The sequence below is a fragment of the Cantharellus anzutake genome (genome assembly GCF_015039405.1).
Source record: "Cantharellus anzutake strain C23 chromosome Unknown EI90scaffold_45, whole genome shotgun sequence".
NCBI classification, from domain to species: domain Eukaryota; kingdom Fungi; phylum Basidiomycota; class Agaricomycetes; order Cantharellales; family Hydnaceae; genus Cantharellus; species Cantharellus anzutake.
In genome coordinates, this window is record NW_024066995.1 from 602451 (window position 1) to 619804 (window position 17354).

Below are 17354 nucleotides of genomic sequence, written 5' to 3' on the forward strand. Positions count from 1 at the left end.
GCAACCAATCCCGAATGCGGAAACAGTGGGCGATTCTGAAAAGAATACAACTTCAGTGGGCGAAAATGAAGAGAAAGTTGAAACACTCAACTTTGCTATCATGTGCGATGGCGAAGAATTCGCCTATGTCGCAGCAACCTCTCCCTGGAGTTACCACGAAGCGATGAAAAGGAATGATGCTGATGGCTGGACGGCAGCGATAACCGAAGAATATCAGAACCTTGTCAACCGAAAGGTATTCGAAGAAACCAATGTTCCCGAAGGCATTCGAGTCCACGATGGCTGATTGGTTTTTGCCAAGAAAACTAATGCCGAAGGAGAAATCGTAAAAAAGAAAGTTAGACTGGTGGCAAAAGGATATACTGAGGTTCTGGGAGTGGACTACTTCCAGACTTACTCACCCACACTTGGCCACGACACTTTATTTGCGTGCCTCACCTATGCCGCTGGACACGACCTCGAAATCCACCAGTTAGATGCTGTCGCTGCTTACCTGAATAGTGACCTCCAGGAGGAGATCTACAGCAAACCTCCTGCCGGAGTCCCGACAACACCGGGAAAGGTGTGGTTGCTAAAGAAGGCCCTGTATGGCTTAAAGCAAGCCGGCCTGGAATGGTACCGCACGCTCCGAAAGCACCTGAAGTCACTTGGATATCAGCAATCTGGATATGATCCATGCTTATACTACGCGGATCACTCACGCTTCATCCTCGTCTATGTCAACGATCTGTTACTCGTTGCTCCGAAGTCCGAGTTGGCCATCATGAAGGCCGAGGTTACCGGAAAATTCGAGATGCGGGACCTAGGAGAAGTCCATTGGTTTTTAGCGATGGAAATCATGCGCAATAGAGCTGCACGTACTATTACGATAAGCCAGCGACAATATGTCACCGACATCCTTGCATGATTCAGGCTGGAAAAAGCATGACCAATGAGTGCCCCAATGGCCGCAAATTTAAAACTTGAAAAGTTGAACTCACCAGAAATCAATCAAACGCTTTACCAATCGATGCTTGGGTCACTCATGTATGCAGCGATCAGTACCCACCCAAATATTTCTTTTGCTGTCGGACTATTATCTCAACATGCTGTGGCTCCCAGACAACAACACCTATCCGCTATTAAGCGGGTGTACCGATATCTGAATGGGACGCGTGACTTAGTCTTGACATTCAATGGAAAGAGGTTGAAAGAGGGGGTATGGGGATATTCTGATGCCGATTGGGCTGGAGATCCTAGCACAAGGAGATCAGTGTCAGGTTATTGCTTTATTTTCAGTGGTGCCGCGATAGCGTGGTCTTCTGTTACAGGAATGGAGTCTCTCATGACCGTGTCGACTGAACGTCCACCATGGCGGGTCCTCCTTCTCCATATCCTCCCTTCTCTTTGTTACCTTCTCCCTGCTACCCCCCTTTCTTACACGTTCACTCCGCACTAAGCTTTCCCTTATTGGGTTTTGGTGCTGGCCGGAATATTTATTCTATTTCGCGAGATTTCTCGCGATCATTTCTTATTCAATAGTTAGCGTCACGTTTATGTACAGCAAGAGCCGAAAAGACGGAACCTAACGAATAACACACCATCCTCTTCTGTGCAACAACTGTAAACCTCCTTGTGCCAACACTGTATTGTCTGTGTAAGATTGTGTATGTCTCGGTCACCGTCTATATGGGTCATCCCTGCCGAGGTTGACGACTCCAGCCACGGATCAGCGAGTTCGCGCGTGACTCAACTCAGGTATGCGTGATCACCTTTTGTTATGACTCACGTCGTTTGCCCAGGTACTGGGTTCACATCTGTCTCACCTTACGGTGAGCATCTGGTTAATTCTACGGATGGATGGATATTCGATACAAGCCCGTTCCCTTCGTCGCCGGTACGCTCTCGCGAGCGCCAAGTAGCCGTCGAACCCACCATGTGTCGTTCGACCTATGATTGACTAACCCCTCCATCACCGGTACGCTCTTACGAGCACCAAGTACCTGTTGACACATATACAGACCGTCCGCCAGTTGAACGGTCTCATACCTCGTTGCCGGTACGCCCATCTGGGTGCCAAGTACCCATCAACCCAGCCTCTGGCAGCTCCCTCAAGGAGCTAGAATTTCACTCGTTGCCAGTACACCCAATTGGGTGCCAAGTACCCGTCAACCAATTCTCAGGAAGCTCCCTCAAGGAGTCGTTATCTCACTCGCTACCGGTACGCTCTCTCGAGCGCCAAGTACCCACTAGCCCTATGTCCTCGACTAGTCCCGCTCTGGACATTCTCTCAACCTGTGATCCTATACACCCACGCACGGTACGCTCACGTAACGAGCGCCAAGTATCTGTCGTAACAGACTCCCATTCACCGCGAGGCCTCAGCTTTCTGTCAAAAGCTCCACAGCCATCGGACAATTCTAATTACACGACTAAACCGCCCTACATACATGAGGTGGACGATTCTAAGTCGTCTATAAGGACGGAAAGAAATGGATTGCCCTTAACCCATTTCTTTAACATCTTCGAAGAAGCAACCAACAATCACTTTATCAAGCACAGAGGCCGAGTACATGGCCACAACACATGCTGGAAAAGAAGCTACATACCTTGACAACTTATTCGACGATTCCGGGATGTTTTCCGACGAAATCCCAGTCAAAATCTTTGTCGACAACCAATCAGCACTCGCTATTGCCGAAAATCCCGTGTTCCATGCTCGAACAAAGCATATTGATGTGCGACATCATTGGATCCGCGAGAAAATCGAGAACGGTATCTTGGAGCTTGAATATATCCCTACAGCCGATCAGGTTGCGGACATATTCACCAAAGCGCTGCCACAGGTAAAATATGTGAAGTTTAGATCGGAGTTGGGTCTAAGGTAAAGTCAACAAGCGTTGAGTGGGCGTGTTGGAGTAACAACGACCCGTGACTTACCAACCAACACCACATGATCCCTCTTACATCCGTATTTGCCTCGTGACACAATGTATATAATTGTATATACTGTTTTCGCTCTACTTTCCTTTTCTCCTCAGTTCTTCATTTACGGAGACTGAGGTCAGTATCATTGCTTTTAGTTAGTTGTTACATTACTTACTCTGTACTCTTCTGTACTATAGCTCCCGCTTTAGGTTAGTACTAAACGTAGTAATTCAGTTCTTCATTTACGGAGACTGAGCTCCCGCTTTAGCCCTCCTATTACAGGCCATCCTTTAGTTCGGCATAGGCTGGTTCTTGGCAAGCCAAGAACTCTATTTTTGGCCAACGGCAATACCCCTCTCTCTTCAGCAATTGGATGAGATGCAGAACAACCGGTTCGACGTACAACTTCTGAGATGGCTTATGTAAAATGACATTTTATCCTTGTTCTCCGTCGTTGGGCGCACACACTGTGCGTGTTAGGCTGAAGCAGCCTCTATAGATAGATGCGCGTGTTAGCCGTTACATCGCTGGGCAGGATATGTACCAGCTTCTATTTGCATCGCCTTGGCACCGCCTTGAACATGCATGGATGCTGTGCTATGGGAACGTGACGCATATTAATAACTCGGAACCAGGAACCGAGTGAATATTAAAAAGGTAGGGGCGCGGCTGTTCCTCTCAACTATACCCCAATGCTTGCATCTTCTGTCTTATCACTCTTGGGTTGTGGGCTCCTGGTGTTCGCATCTCCCAGTGGCATCCATGGAAAGAGGACTTCTATCCCGCTGAATTCCCGCAATTTTCACCGTCTCACAGACGAACAGAGGCGTGACTGGTTCATACGACAGAAGGAAAGGCTTTTACTCAAGTATGGGGCAATAAGTGGAAATGACAAGCGTGCCAAAACTGGTAACATTCCCCTCACCAACTTGGACATTGACAGTGCCTATGTGGGAGTCATAAACCTTGGGACTCCAGGTGAGCGTCTTCTTTGTTCGGCTGATCCATCGATTAACCACGTTTCTGTTGTCCCTGTTGTCTAGGCCAAAGTCTCAATGTTGTTCTTGATACGTGCGTTCTCGCTGATCACCTCGCTGGGCTCAATCATTGATTCCCCTCGCCGACGCTGTTAGAGGTTCATCGGACCTTTGGGCTGTATCTCCGCAATGTGCTGGCTGTTTGAACGACACGCAACCGTATGACCCGACCAAGTCGTCAACTTATCACGACACTGGAAATCCAATCACTCTTCAGTATGGCGCTGGGGATATCGGTGTGCAGGGTACCGTGTGAGTTCTCCGACAGACTCCATGTCAAAATCGTTTGCTCAATCTATAATGTAATTCTCCTTGGGCAGCGGAACTGAGACCGTATCCTTCGGCGGATTTACAATAACCTCCCAAACTTTCGCCGTGATCACCCAAATGACTACAGGCGTCTTACCTCCCGTTGGGAAGGTGTAAGTCACTCCTCTCTTGAGTGTGCGAATTTTATTTTATTTTTGTTCCACCTAATGGATATTCCCCGTTCGTATCAAAGTGCTGGCCTTCTGGGTCTCGCGTGGACATCCATTGCCCAAACTCAGGCAGATCCCGCTTGGCTGACCGCAGCGAAATCCGGCCAATGGTCCGAACCTTTGTTCGCGTTTTTCCTCAAGCGGCACAACGAGGATCCAAATCCACAGCTCATCGAGACGGACGGTGGTGTCATGGACATTGGATTTACAGATAGTGCCAAATATACGGGTGATATCAAATACGTTTCATTGTCCTCACAGACCTATTGGGCCATTCCACTTGATGGCATATCCGTCGGTGGAAAGCCCACCTCCATCACCGGTTCCGCTGCTATTGACACGTAAGTTCATTGCACGCTTTTTGAAGCAATCCCTTTTCTAACTGGCCCGTTCATTTTCTGATTGATCATAGCGGTACCTCTTTGAGTATGTGGCATTCATGCTGTGAATTGAATGTCAGATTTTTCTGACTATCCAACCAACTTTATTGTAGTTGGTGGTCCCAGTGATCGAGTTGCCGCATTCTACGCTCAAGTGAATGGTGCACAGGCTCTTACGGGAGACAATGCCGGTTATTGGACGTATCGTAAGTCAACCTTCGATCTGGACGCGCGGAAGAACAGCCTTTCCCACTGACAGCCATCGCTTCACGCAGCTTGTTCAGCCGCCCCACAAGTCGCTTTTACCTTTGGAGGGGTGTCGTATAGCATCAAGTCTGACGATTTCTCGCTTCCCGCCACCCAGGGTTCCACTGACTGCATAGGATGTGCGTCCAAAAAAAAATTATCCCTTTTATTCGGCTTCAGTATTCACTTCCACTTCCTCTCCTAATCTCCAACAGCCATCTTCGAATTGAATACCTCCACAGGGTCCCCTGTCGACTGGATTGTTGGTGATAGTTTTATGAAGAACGTTTACACCGTGTTCCGTCAAAGTCCGGCATCTGTTGGGTTCGCCACTGCCAATCAGAATGCCGGTGGTGGGAACCCAACCACCTCTGGCACAGGCACATCGTCTCAAACTCAAACCGTCACATCACACCCGAAATCCCCCACCAACTCAGGAGGTTCAGGAGGGAGTGCGTCTAAGATTTCGATCAGTAACAACCTTGTTGGCGCTGTGGGCAGCTTGATGGGTGTTTTAGCTGGCGCTGCGATGGTGCTGTAGGGCCACGGTGATCTAATACTTTGGATTTTTTTTTATGCAGCATTTTTCTTATCACATACACGCATCCATATACACTCTATCATTGGATTGAGGACATCGGATATTTATCTATCTCGGTATACCTTTCTTTGTTTGGTTTCTCCCCTCTATAAAATTTTAAAATCGATTGCAATTGCGGCTTGTCACATTGCTTTTCTGTTTTCCTTCTGAACTGTCCTCTGATCGTCCGTGGCGATTCTCCCCGTCTTTGCATATTAGCAGCTTGCCAATACACGATTGAGCATACGCAACTCTTGTTCAATGACAGCTTCAAGCTTGCGCCGAGTGGGGCAGGGGGGTCGCGTGATAGCCCCACAAATTTTCATTTTTACCTCGCAATGCTCCAACATCTGCAATTTGGGGGAGACACTGTTCAACTGGAAAACATTGCTTAGCAACCACCAGTTTAGCCAGCGGGTTTGTTTGATCAACGAGATCGCAGTATACAGGCATTTTAGAGGTCATTATCACATCGTTGGATACAGCCTCTGAGTTACTTTATATTGATCAAATGCTTGTGGCATCACTGCATGGGACGATGATCTTTTCTGAAACTAAAGCATCAAGCTGGAACTGCTTTGACGCGTTTGGCTAGCTCCTGGGCGATTGCTTGCGCAAGGGGACGCGCAGATGCTGGGTTTTGACCTGTTATAGTGGGGGATCCATGCTCAGATTTACTTACATCCGAAAGTGGGATGAAGAGACTCGCCTGTAATCAAATTCCCATCGACGACAACGTGCGCCTTTGAATATTGATTGAAAATTGGGCGTCAGGATGACTAAAGCGCCAAGTGTGAAGTATTCCTGTCACGACTTACGTCCCAAGGCTTTTCCGCCTTCTCATACAATCCACCAAGATCCTTGATACGGTCTTCAAGTAGAAATGGGATGGTCTTCGTTGTTCCAGCTAGCCCTTCTTCGACATTAGAGAAACCGGTGACACGCTTTCCTTTGAGAATCGAATTCTTAGTTAAGATGTAGCGCGTCTCGGCGGAGACAAGCGCAGCAGGGCCGTGGCAGACTGCTGAAATGATCTTTCCCTTGTGCCAAGCCTAAGCAAAGAAGTGAGCGGCTTTTTTCATAGCAGGGGGACGGGCAGTGTGACACGATCCTGACGTACGTCTTCGACCAACTTTTGGTTGTCTTGATCTACTGACAAGTCAATGACGGGTCCATGACTGTTCTCAGATGGCGCAATCATCAACGGGAGTGATTATGGGGACAACTGTTTCTGTCGAACTCACCCTCCAACGTAGAAAATGACGTCATATTCGGTAACGCTGACTTCCTTCAGGACAAGGGCAGAAGCGAGTTTGCCTTTGACGACCTCATCGTTGAGGAACTTAACCGACTCTGCATCTTCCTTGAATAGCTCGACGCTCTTGGGATCGAGGGGCGGGTTGGGACCTAGGGGTGCCGCAAAGGTGATCTTTGTTCACACAAAGGACCCATCATTATCATTCGTTTGGACGAATTGGCAAACGTGTACTGACATTGTATTGGGATACCAACTGATAGTAGGGATGGGCGGCTACGAAGAAGGAAGTGATTGGTTTTTTTTTGCTAATATCCTTCGATAGCTCCCATCAAACGCACCCTCGGGAAGATACCACCCAGTTGGTTCACCAGTAAGGGTCCTGTTCGCGCTGGAGAGGATGAAGAGAATCTTGGTCTGATTAGTGTGAGATGGCGATGACATGATCTTTCAGGCTCGACAGCCGTAGTGACGAGAGGAAAAATTCCGACCAAGCCAGGTCGTACTGTATTGGCGGCGAGAATAATATTTCAGGTCAGGGAGGCTTCGCGCGGCTTTGTCATCGCTTCCCAATCGCTTCGATTGCTGTTAATTCAACCTTGACTAAGCGTCTCTCTAGGTGGTTGAGTAAAATCTCACAAAAATACTGGTAACGAAAGGCTATGGTTCTGAGTAACCGCTGATACTCTTGGATTTCTTGGTTATGGACGCACACTGTGGGCCAGTTGAGCCTTGTGGCGCCATTATCTCCTTTCTTGGCTGTCAAAAGTCAGTTGCGCCATTCATGATTATTAATCTTTGTGTTGTTATGACTAACCCAATATGGATGTACGTAGCGCACGGCAGCTACTGTACACTAATAACGGGAGAGGCAAAAGCTATATAACAACACTAATTCGGTTATTGAAGTCAGTCCCGTGACCCGTTATCCTAATTTGGGACCCGGTTACTTCGGACCTTGGAGGTCAAGTGAAAGTTGGAGCGGTGTCACGGTCAAGGCCAGCTCGCACAGAACCCCATCGTTAAGCTCCTTTCTCTCTCTCTCCCAAGGGATTCAAGTCACTTTGGAAATGTCTTCCGTGATTCATGCCACAAGCGGTGCCGCCGCCGGCATCTTTGCGATGACCCTGACCTAGTGCGTGAAGCCTGTCGTGATCGCGACTATGTCTAAGCGCGTCATTTCTGACATCTTGCGTGAACACTTCAATCTGATAGCCCTCTCATCTTCTTGTCAACACGTGCAGCTGTCCAAGTTAGGGGCAAGGACAAAGTACGTTGTCAAATAGGTACAGGAGACGTTGGAGCTGACTGTTATAAGTGCAGTCCACATACGAGGCGGTCATTGATATTATAAAGAGTGAAGGTGTGGCAGGCATGTACAGTGGTCTCAACAGTTCATTGCTTGGGATTGGCATCACGAATGGGTACGTCGCGCACACCATAATTCTTATTTCTGGAGTCTTACTCGCAATGTCCTCAGGGTTTATTACTATTTTTACGAGAAATCTCGGGAGATTATTCTCAAGGGTCGTGAAAAGGGTGTGTCACAGGCTCTGACAACACCCGAGTCAATGCTTGCTGGTGAGCACCGCATATTTTATCGTATAGCGCATCCAGGCTTCACCTTGTTTATTTTATATAGGCCTCATTGCGGGATCAGCAACTACGGCCATTTCCAACCCTATTTGGGTTGTACAGACGACTCAGGCCGTCCAAACGGTCCAGGAAGAGTCATCGCTCCCAACTTCACCGTCTGTCAAGAAATTGAATCTTGTTCAGACCGTTAAATACATTCTTAAAAAGGGTGGGATTGGTGCTTTCTGGCGGGGGATCGGACCAGCTCTGGTCCTGGTAATTAATCCAATTATCCAGGTCGGCGTGAATTTACACTGCGTATGAGTCCAAGGCGCATTCACTACCCCTCTGTCCTTTTGTAGTACACGATATTTGAGCAACTTAAAAACTGGCTCATTGCTAGGAGGACCGCTAGGCTGAGAGAGCAGACAGGGTTGTCAAGAGTTGTGGCTGTGCTCAGTGACCTTGATTTCTTCTTCCTTGGGGCAGTGTCCAAACTAGGCACGTCAAGTTCAGAATCATGTTGGATTGTCTTTTCTGACTCTTCGACGTGATTTTTCGGACAGTGGCGACCTCGGCGACTTATCCCTATGTATGATCATTGTTCTCCCCTCATCGGCTCCCCTCCGTTGACGCGACATCATCATTATCATAGATTGTCATCAAATCACGATTACAAGCCGGTCACGACTCTGCTCTTCGTTACAAGTCCTCGATAGATGGCATCCTCACCGTCATCAAAGAGGAAGGCGTCTCTGGCCTGTACAAAGGCGTGGGGAGTAAGCTCGTGCAATCCGTTCTAACCGCTGCAATTCTCTTCGCAGGCCAAAAGAGGATATATGAAACCACTAGAGCTGTGAGTGCTTTTCTCTTGTTTGGGATTTTTTTCTCTAGTTAGGGTTTCAAATGACCTGTTGCTACCATTAGGCATTGACCTCCGTACCTGTGAAGCGGTGAACTCCTCCAACCTATGCTAAACATCACTTGCCAAGACTGATAGATGTACAGTATCTAAATTGGTTCATCAAGGCTACATTTTTCATATTGTTTCGGACTATTGACGCCGCTCGTGCCATTCTCAAATTGAGATGGCAGCTGACGTAGGATCGGCAGCTGGCATCGACTCTACAGCTATAGTGCTTGTGATCTCGAAGCCTATGCTGATATGATGCGGCTTTAGATGAATGTGGCAGTCTCTTTTGTAACCATCATTCTACGATGTGCTTGTTGACGTCAGCAGGCACTTGTTCTATTCTGTTGTGCCAGGGATCAGGCGGCAATCTCACTTCCTTCGTAATCTTCGACCTGAAATTTGAACTCGATGTCAGCTGCAACGGCAACCCGCTAGCACCAGTTTAGACTGGTCCGGCCTTTCGTAGTCGTATGATCCGGTTACATAGGGACCCCGGTGAGGCGTATTGCGTTTCTTTTCATCAGTTGTGGCGACAGGGCGCATCGTGCACTGCGCTTTGACAATCAGGGGGTCGCTTTACCAAAGCAGTGTTCTCTCTGGGTTTTAGCCAATTGTTTGATGCCCAAAGAGGACAACTGTCGATGGTGGGTGCACAACCACGAACGCCGATTACGCCCTCGTCGTGTTCTTCCTCTTAACCATCCCGTACACGGAATCTCATAGTCTGTGGTCATGGACTAGCGAGCTCTGTGATTCAACTCGCGGCACAGGTCTCTGATGAAGTGGTTTCACCTTTCGTCGCCAGTTGACCTGCCCCCGTGTCCAACCGTTCACCGATGGGATTTGGGGACCTGGAAGATGAGATGCGAATAAGTGCATATGTGGAACGTAGCAATGTAGCGCAACAGTGAAGCATGTAGCATATAAACAAAGGGTATAAGATCAATGACTGATATGAGTGATACGAGTACGATACGCGTATATACCAGGCACGTCGTTCATCCAACAGTTCGTGGATATATATAAGGGCAACCAGGAATACTTTGTCACCCAAGCCAGTTCGAGACCCAACCCTGCTGGGACAGTTTGGTATCTCTTCGACAGATCGCAGGTGATCTCAACAGCTCTGGAATCCGCATGCATGTATATACCATCTGGCAAATCCTTCAATCCACTAATGAATGTAGAACACTTCCAAAGGTTGCATTGTAATGACCCATATGGTGTTTGTGGACGTGACCCCGCAACTATCCCATATACGTACCTGGGTGGAAATGGAACCATGGCCAGCGGGGTTACTTCCAACTCATTCTATTTGTTTATCGGGGGTTTTGTGCTCAACGCCTGATGGTCCAATGATTAGATTTGACTTGTTCTTCAGCTTCTTGCCAAAGAGTGCCATTTGCAGTGGAGCGGCCTTCAGCAGTACTCGAGGCAATGTTTATTGCACGAGGTACGTTAAATAAAGTTCACACAAAACAAAATACTCAATGGGAAGAACCCTAGCTCAGTGGGAGGACTGCGGACTTTGTCTATGGTTGTGCGGACTCTGGACTCGGAAAAGGTGAACAATGCGGATAACTACGCGGTGAGTTCGCCACCGCTACCCCACTTTACGGAACCCAGGTTAAATGAATCATTGCAGTGTATGGGACTTCAGATCAAAGCGGATTTAATGGAGGTCGCTTAAAATTTCAGAGACTTCGACTTTTTGTCGGGGGTCGTCGCCACGCTACTCCATTGCTCCGAGTCGCCCGTTGCACAAAAGAACTGCAATTAATCTGTTCCATAGGGTTTGCTCACTAGCTACATTACATATGATTCTTCTTTCCATTTGTATTCAATCGTGTCCCAAGTCGAATGGTGGATCACTGGTGTGCAACAGCAATTCAACCTGTGCACTTCCAGGCATTGGAACACCGATAGCAACACGTCCAACATGAGCCATGGGAATAGGGAAGCGGCACTCAGTTTCTTGGTATTTCGCTCAAAACCCTGCTGGGACACCAAGTGCAAAGTAAACCGCGCCATTTCACCAATGGAGTGCCAATGGTAAGGGGTGTCATGGGATGACCTCGTTCCCACGAAGGCGGATGTGGCCAACATCTCTCTCGCTGAGGATCGGTCTCTTGGAAGTCGGCCTTTTTCGACGCTCCAGCTTCTGACGACACCTCTCTAATTCGTCGTCTGATACCGCATCGGTCACGATGGGCTCCTTAAGCATTTCTGAGTGTCCGATCAGACTAGAAGCAGTTTCTTTTCCATCCCTCGGTTCGGGGGGAGATGGAATTGACCGGGAAGTATGACAATTGAGACATGTGGTGGTTCGTCGATTCCCATGTATGGGAGAACCTTCATGATCTCTTGAATCCCCACGCATTAGTCGTAAATAGCTGCTCACTTACTCTTGATACGTGTGGAACAAGTACTACCCGGGATCAGGATACTGTTACAAGATTTACACATTGATCTCTTGACGGCTGGATCCCTACGTCACAATCTCAGGCTCTAAAGCGGAGCGCCGTAACGGAGGGGGACGCACATCCTGATTTGTGCCTTGGCTCCAATGCTCCGGAGAATGCTGGCCTGGTTTCTTGCCAGATTCGAAAAAGATCGTCTTTTCGAAGGGGATGTAGGGGGTGTCGCATTAGACAGTGCACCGAGGTACACGGTAGATTGATACAAAAAGCTCATGCGCTGGATGAGTTCTTTGTTTGGGATGCTCAGTGTTTGCGATTGGGGACCATTTTTGTTCTTCTTGCCCATCGGTCTTCCGGCACCTATGTTTCAACGATTCCCTGCTTTCACGTGATCCTGGCGCTTCTTGAACCCAATCCTTAGCTTCTTGCAACACTATCAGCGTGAACTTCATCATGAACTCCTCAAGGGATGATGAGGAATTATCGAAACGATCAAGACGTCTAGCTTTAAGGGAGCTGAATCGGAAGACACATGATACTGGTGCGGAGCGGTTTGTGCATTGACCCTGGAGCCATTGGTGATGTATTCAATGCAGAAGTCAAAACGCTTGACTCCTCGCTTAAGCGCCATACCACCCTTATTAAACGTTTAAGGCAATCTATGGGCGTGGAGAATCATGATCAGATCGTGAAGGACGTAGAATCACTTGCACTTGAGAAGTATACGGAGGAGATCGTTTCAGCGTGTCTTGAGGGTGCCACTAAGTGTAAGAATGACAAGGACGCATGGAGCACCGTGCAAGTTCGTGAAATCATAACATATGCAGAATCATCGCAAAGACCTGATATTCTATCTGTCATAGGTTATCTCTCTTATCCACAGAAGGCTTCCTGAAACGTTCACTGTCCCTCTGGTGGCTTCTTTCTTGCAGAGCCTGGCGCCGCCATCCCAGAGTCACTTGTCCACTCTATCTCAAGAACAGCGAGACAGAGAGGAGTCTTCCAGGGTTTCACGCCAAAGATCTTTGCTGCGAGTTTGCTCTGAACTAGCGCTGGTTGGTATTATCTGTGATGGCCCTGGAAAAAGTGGAGGTGGACGGATCATGAAGGTCGTTAAGGATTTGGTACGTCTGGAGGCAAGTTCAAGGATTGCAATGTGGCCTAATTGTTACCTTTCCCATTGAAGTTGTCGAATGACCCGTCGCTCTCATCTCTTCCCATTCTTGGAATGTTTCTCAAGTCTTATTCTTTTCCCTATCTCGGGCTTCATCCTCCACCATCATCTAAGCAGCAGGTAGCAACGAAGGGAAATGGTGCTACACTTTCGGAGACAACGCAATCAGAGGCCGCTCAGAGTGACTCCCACCAGTCCCAACCGCAGCTGTCGGACTCTGATGCACTTGTCGAAAAGGAGATACAAGAACGCTTCAAGCGTATGTGCGAGGGCTATTTTGATTCAATTTCCAAGAAGTTGGTTAAGGAGCACCTGGTACGCGCTTATAATGCACACTGTTGTCGAGACACTGACATGTGGCGACGCAATAAAGAGACTTCAAGAGCAGGATCGGCGTAACCATGAGGCATACATTCGTTCTGGGGAAATATTTGAAGATCGTCAACAGGCTTACGAGAAGATGACCAAAAGCTACGAAAAGTCACTAGCGAGTTGTCAGGCGTATGTACCCCAGGCCAACGAATCCTTTTCTCACTCTGACAACTCTTCTGCTTATAGTCTATCAGAGCTCCTGTACTTACCACTTCCCCATCTTCCAACGGCCGCTGAGCAGTCAGCATCACAAATATTATTGCGCGACGGTGATCCCTCTCGCACGGGAGATATTGAAGAAGTATTCGGCGTTGGGAAGTGGGAAGATGAGGAAGAACAAAGGTTTTACGAAGATCTCGTAGATCTGAAAGATTTCGTGCCAATCAGCATTCTGAACGTCGATGGACCCTCCACCGGATCCAAAGATTCCAGGGGACTTGCAGAGGCTGATGACCAGGAGGCAAAAGAAGCGCACAGAAAAGAACATGAGGATAGTGAGATTAGGAGACTGGAGAGCGAGATGGAAAATATCAAGTCGGAAGTGACTGAAGACGATGTCAAACTTTCGGACAACGTCAGGGATGGGCAGGATGTCGAGTGCGTGCAGCGCCTTTGATCTAGCATTTCCTCACTCCGTTCCCTAGAGAGTCTCCATCCTCTACTGCCGCCGTCGATGCCCCGCAGGATGCATCGGTGGTCCCGACAGCTCCCGCCCCCGCTGCGCTTCTCAGTACGCTCCTAGCGCGTTTACCAGATGCGACCAATCGCTCCATGATTGATCAACTTGCGGTGGATTTCGCTTTTCTCAACTCCAAGGCTGCGAGGAAGCGGCTTGGTAAGGTAAGGCTTGATGCTCAACACGCGCCAAGTCTGATATCGATTGTACTCAGTTCCTATCACAAGTCCCGAAGAACAGGGTGGATCTTTTCCCTCACTATGCAAGACTGGTGGCAACGCTTAATCCATATATGCCTGAGATAGCCACGGAGCTTATCAGTGCGGTTCGTCCATTCACCAAAGCTTTGGAATGATTTCTGACATTTCTATGCCAGCTTGAAGACGAGTTTCGTTACCTCCAGCGTAAGAAGAACGTTGTCAAGGAATTAGCGGAGATGCGCCAGAAAGTACGTCTAGCGCACACCGTTAGTAACTTGTTGCTAAGGCATATAACCCTTCATGTAGAATATCATGTTCTTATCTGCTCTCACAAAATTTGGACTGATCCCGCCTCATTTGATCCTACACGTTTTCAAGGTGTTTTTGGACGATTTCACGGGGGTTAACATCGATAATACTGCGATGCTTCTTGAAGGATGTGGAAGATACTTGATGCGTACCGATCCAACAAAGGCCAGGATGGTGTCTATGGTGGGCGGGACTGCTACTTCCACCACTTATGACATCCTCAATTCTGACATGATTTAGGTGGAACTTATGCGCCGAAAGCAAAGTACCCAGCATTTAGATCAGCGCCAAATTCTTGCTTTGGAGAACGCGTACTATTTAGTGAGCATATAATTTCCCGTTTAAGTCCGACCGAGAGATCAGATGTACTCATGCATGTGTTAGTGCAACCCTCCAGAACGTGCTCCGCGACAACAGAAGGAGCGCACACCCATGGAGCAGTTTATCCACCATCTAATATTCGATGTTTTAGCGAAGAGGACGATCGACAAAGTCCTTCGGCTTATCAGAAAGCTCGACTGGGAGGATGCTAAGGTGATTCATGCAAGTTGGTGTATCCTCAATTAATTGAGATCTTTCAGGTTCAACAATGGCTGCACAAAGTCTTCACTAAGCCATGGAAGATCAAATTTAGTAACATCGCCTTGTTATCAATGCTCACGTATGATTTGCAACGCTATCATCCCGATTTTGTCGTCGATGTCATTGATCAAGTGCTGGAAGACGTCCGTCGTGGCCTCGAAGTACATATAGCTTACTTCAGCTGCAAGGTTAAAAGCTGACGATCCCTACGTAGACGAACCTTTATAAATTCAATCAGCGACGGGTGGCTACTATCAAACTCCTCGGAGAGCTATATATTTATCGACTGGTCACCTCATCGATCATTTTTGACACTCTTTGGTTACTTGTAACCTTTGGGCATGGTGAGTTGGAGATAATCTATGGCCCCTCCCGCTCATTTCCCTGGCGTAGCGGAAGGACGTCCTCACCCAACAATACCGAGCGCACTCGACGCACCAGACGACTTCTTCCGCATCAGATTAATCTGTATTTTGCTGGATGGATGTGGAATGTGCTTTGATAGAGGGTCTCTCAGGAAGAAACTAGATTCTTTCCTCGTATTCTTCCAGGTAGGGATGCTTAAAAATGTCGAGCATACCGACACCCATACTATTTCTCTTTAGTATTATGTATTATGCAAAGAACCACTCCCCATGGACGTCAAGTTCATGCTGTCAGACACCATAGAGGTCCGCCCTTTTCCTGAGATTTCCAAATGCGAAGCTCATCGTTCACTCAGGCGTTACGTCCAAAGATGAAGACACCGACCACACTCGAGGAGGCAGCAACTGCAGTTGATGACATGTTCGCCACAATCGCGCTGAAAATTGGATGTATGTGGTTTAGCAGGAAATGCCGTAACTCCCCGCTAACGCCTTGATACAGCAAGTGGAGCGGAAGATGGCGAAGCCGACAGCGCGGACGAAGACGGGAACGTCCGACGCGGAGATGAGGAAGAGGAAGGATCTATTGATGAGGATCAGGTTTGTTAGTGCTTGATGAAGACCACCTGAAATTGACTTGCCTTAGGGTCAGGATGGGTCAATCTCACCGGAAGGCGATGCGCCTGTCAAACTTGCGGTTGCCGAAAATCAAGGCCCCTCCGAAGAGGCGGAGGCTGAGTTTGCGAAAGAATTGGCTAAAATGCTCTCCGACACATCCTCTGACTCGCGAAGGGTAGATAAACGCACTGCTTTGGCGATGTGGGACTCCTCGACGTTGAGCGGCGCTGTTGGAGTTGTTGGGCGCAAGAAGAGGACCGATGTGGATGATGCCAACGATAACTCGGCGAATAGCGAACCCGGAGTGATGAAGTTTACTCTTATCTCTAGAAAGGGCAATAAACAGCAGGCGAGTCAAACAACCATTATACATTGTGTCTAGTGAACTGACGGGTGAGGATGTTTCACAGACTCGGGAGTTGCCAATACCTGAGGATTCGTCTTTGGCACTTCATACGAAGAGCGCACAATTGCAAGACAAGGTCGAACATCAACAACTGAAGCAGCTCGTTCTCAACTACGGCCAGCGAGAGGAGGCTGAAGAGCTCAAAAGTCTGATTGTTCTGTGTATTTCTGATGCGCGAGACGTTGATCCGCCTCTCTTTTAGCGTTGGAAGCTTCCTTGCGCAACCGAGGCATGAAAGTCAAATATTCTGGCTAGTAAGGGGACCACCCTGCGTTATTACTTCTCTTTGCGACACCCCGAGGTGTGCCGTGTGCTGCTGTAAGTATGGGAGCTTGGGCCACTCCTCTTATCATGGCCCAGTCCCCAGTCTCCCGGCCTTCTGACTGCAGGCATGGCCTCCTTCGGTTCGATGACTGCGTCGGTTCCCAGCGCCCCGTCGCGGTCTAGAATTCCAGGCGCGGATCTTGAGTTGATTTGTCTCACGATTCCTTTTCGTACGGCTCCGGGCTTGTATCTCGCAGATGCATCTGGGTCATGTACGTTACGTCTGCAATTTCACCTATGTTTGGAATTACTCGCTGCGGGACCGAGATGAACGCTAAATAAAGTTTGTGCAACGTCGGAGCGGAAGCAAAATTGCTGATGTCAAGGCGATCTAGAGTTGGGTCAGACCTGCTTGTTGACTGTCGTGATTCACACTACTTGCTCCGCTGGCATATTCGTCCTACGACAAATCTTATTGCTGCCCACCTTGGGCGCCTTCCTAGTTTGGTAACCGAACGAGAGTGATCACCTGGCAATCCTTGCTTTCGTAATCTGTCCCCTGTCTCGGCATGTTGTTCGAAGCTGCACAACATGCA

General features: G+C 48.4%; 5 protein-coding genes across 5 annotated transcripts; 3 read left to right on the forward strand and 2 right to left on the reverse strand.

The window, feature by feature from the left end:
• The first annotated feature begins 3357 nt into the window (after positions 1-3357).
• Positions 3358-5889, forward strand: EI90DRAFT_2975788 (aspartic peptidase domain-containing protein). Its single transcript, XM_039055868.1, has 9 exons — positions 3358-3885; positions 3951-3978; positions 4041-4196; positions 4265-4366; positions 4447-4764; positions 4836-4849; positions 4917-5009; positions 5079-5189; positions 5265-5889. The coding sequence occupies exons 1-9, from the start codon at positions 3600-3602 to the stop codon at positions 5588-5590; spliced, it is 1434 nt and encodes a 477-aa protein (XP_038913105.1). The 5' UTR covers positions 3358-3599; the 3' UTR covers positions 5591-5889.
• A 38-nt stretch (positions 5890-5927) lies between these two features.
• Positions 5928-7361, reverse strand: EI90DRAFT_3070205 (class I glutamine amidotransferase-like protein). Its single transcript, XM_039061220.1, has 7 exons — positions 7226-7361; positions 7123-7160; positions 6874-7058; positions 6750-6807; positions 6448-6681; positions 6339-6372; positions 5928-6274 (listed from the first exon to the last, which is right to left on the reverse strand). Exons 1-7 carry the CDS (start codon positions 7326-7328, stop codon positions 6192-6194), a joined length of 735 nt encoding a protein of 244 aa, XP_038913106.1. The 5' UTR covers positions 7329-7361; the 3' UTR covers positions 5928-6191.
• A 593-nt stretch (positions 7362-7954) lies between these two features.
• Positions 7955-9416, forward strand: EI90DRAFT_3127857 (mitochondrial carrier domain-containing protein; the record flags this gene model as incomplete). Its single annotated transcript, XM_039064045.1, has 9 exons — positions 7955-8019; positions 8100-8154; positions 8208-8308; positions 8365-8465; positions 8527-8756; positions 8822-8969; positions 9026-9051; positions 9115-9315; positions 9387-9416. The coding sequence occupies 9 exons, from the start codon at positions 7955-7957 to the stop codon at positions 9414-9416; spliced, it is 957 nt and encodes a 318-aa protein (XP_038913107.1).
• Positions 9417-11136: 1720 nt separating this feature from the next.
• EI90DRAFT_1922792 (RNAse P Rpr2/Rpp21/SNM1 subunit domain-containing protein) lies at positions 11137-12231 on the reverse strand. The gene is made up of 3 exons (XM_039052343.1): positions 11915-12231; positions 11778-11860; positions 11137-11724 (listed from the first exon to the last, which is right to left on the reverse strand). The coding sequence occupies exons 1-3, from the start codon at positions 12136-12138 to the stop codon at positions 11435-11437; spliced, it is 597 nt and encodes a 198-aa protein (XP_038913108.1). The 5' UTR covers positions 12139-12231; the 3' UTR covers positions 11137-11434.
• EI90DRAFT_3229160 (transcription factor) lies at positions 12066-16696 on the forward strand (the record flags this gene model as incomplete). The annotated part of the gene is made up of 19 exons (XM_039066491.1): positions 12066-12594; positions 12656-12916; positions 12979-13281; positions 13340-13467; positions 13525-13935; positions 13983-14178; positions 14229-14339; positions 14391-14462; positions 14521-14706; positions 14764-14844; positions 14908-15057; positions 15105-15266; positions 15320-15449; positions 15499-15656; positions 15711-15776; positions 15827-15920; positions 15973-16070; positions 16117-16464; positions 16499-16696. The coding sequence occupies exons 1-19, from the start codon at positions 12325-12327 to the stop codon at positions 16694-16696; spliced, it is 3423 nt and encodes a 1140-aa protein (XP_038913109.1). The 5' UTR covers positions 12066-12324.
• Between the last annotated feature and the right edge of the window lie 658 nt (positions 16697-17354).

Coding starts and splice junctions, on each gene's coding strand:
- EI90DRAFT_3070205 (XM_039061220.1), bottom strand. CDS start 7,328: ATGTCATCGCCATCTCACACTAATCAGACCAAGATTCTCTTCATCCTC. Junction 7,161..7,225: donor TGGGTGGTATCTTCCCGAGG/GTGCGTTTGATG, acceptor CCTTCTTCGTAG/CCGCCCATCCCTACTATCAG. Junction 7,059..7,122: donor AGTTGGTATCCCAATACAAT/GTCAGTACACGT, acceptor GTGTGAACAAAG/ATCACCTTTGCGGCACCCCT.
- EI90DRAFT_2975788 (XM_039055868.1), top strand. CDS start 3,600: ATGCTTGCATCTTCTGTCTTATCACTCTTGGGTTGTGGGCTCCTGGTG. Junction 3,979..4,040: donor CTCAATGTTGTTCTTGATAC/GTGCGTTCTCGC, acceptor CGACGCTGTTAG/AGGTTCATCGGACCTTTGGG. Junction 5,010..5,078: donor TGCCGGTTATTGGACGTATC/GTAAGTCAACCT, acceptor CGCTTCACGCAG/CTTGTTCAGCCGCCCCACAA.
- EI90DRAFT_1922792 (XM_039052343.1), bottom strand. CDS start 12,138: ATGGGCAAGAAGAACAAAAATGGTCCCCAATCGCAAACACTGAGCATC. Junction 11,861..11,914: donor GCCAAGGCACAAATCAGGAT/GTGCGTCCCCCT, acceptor ATTGTGACGTAG/GGATCCAGCCGTCAAGAGAT. Junction 11,725..11,777: donor TTGTTCCACACGTATCAAGA/GTAAGTGAGCAG, acceptor GAGATCATGAAG/GTTCTCCCATACATGGGAAT.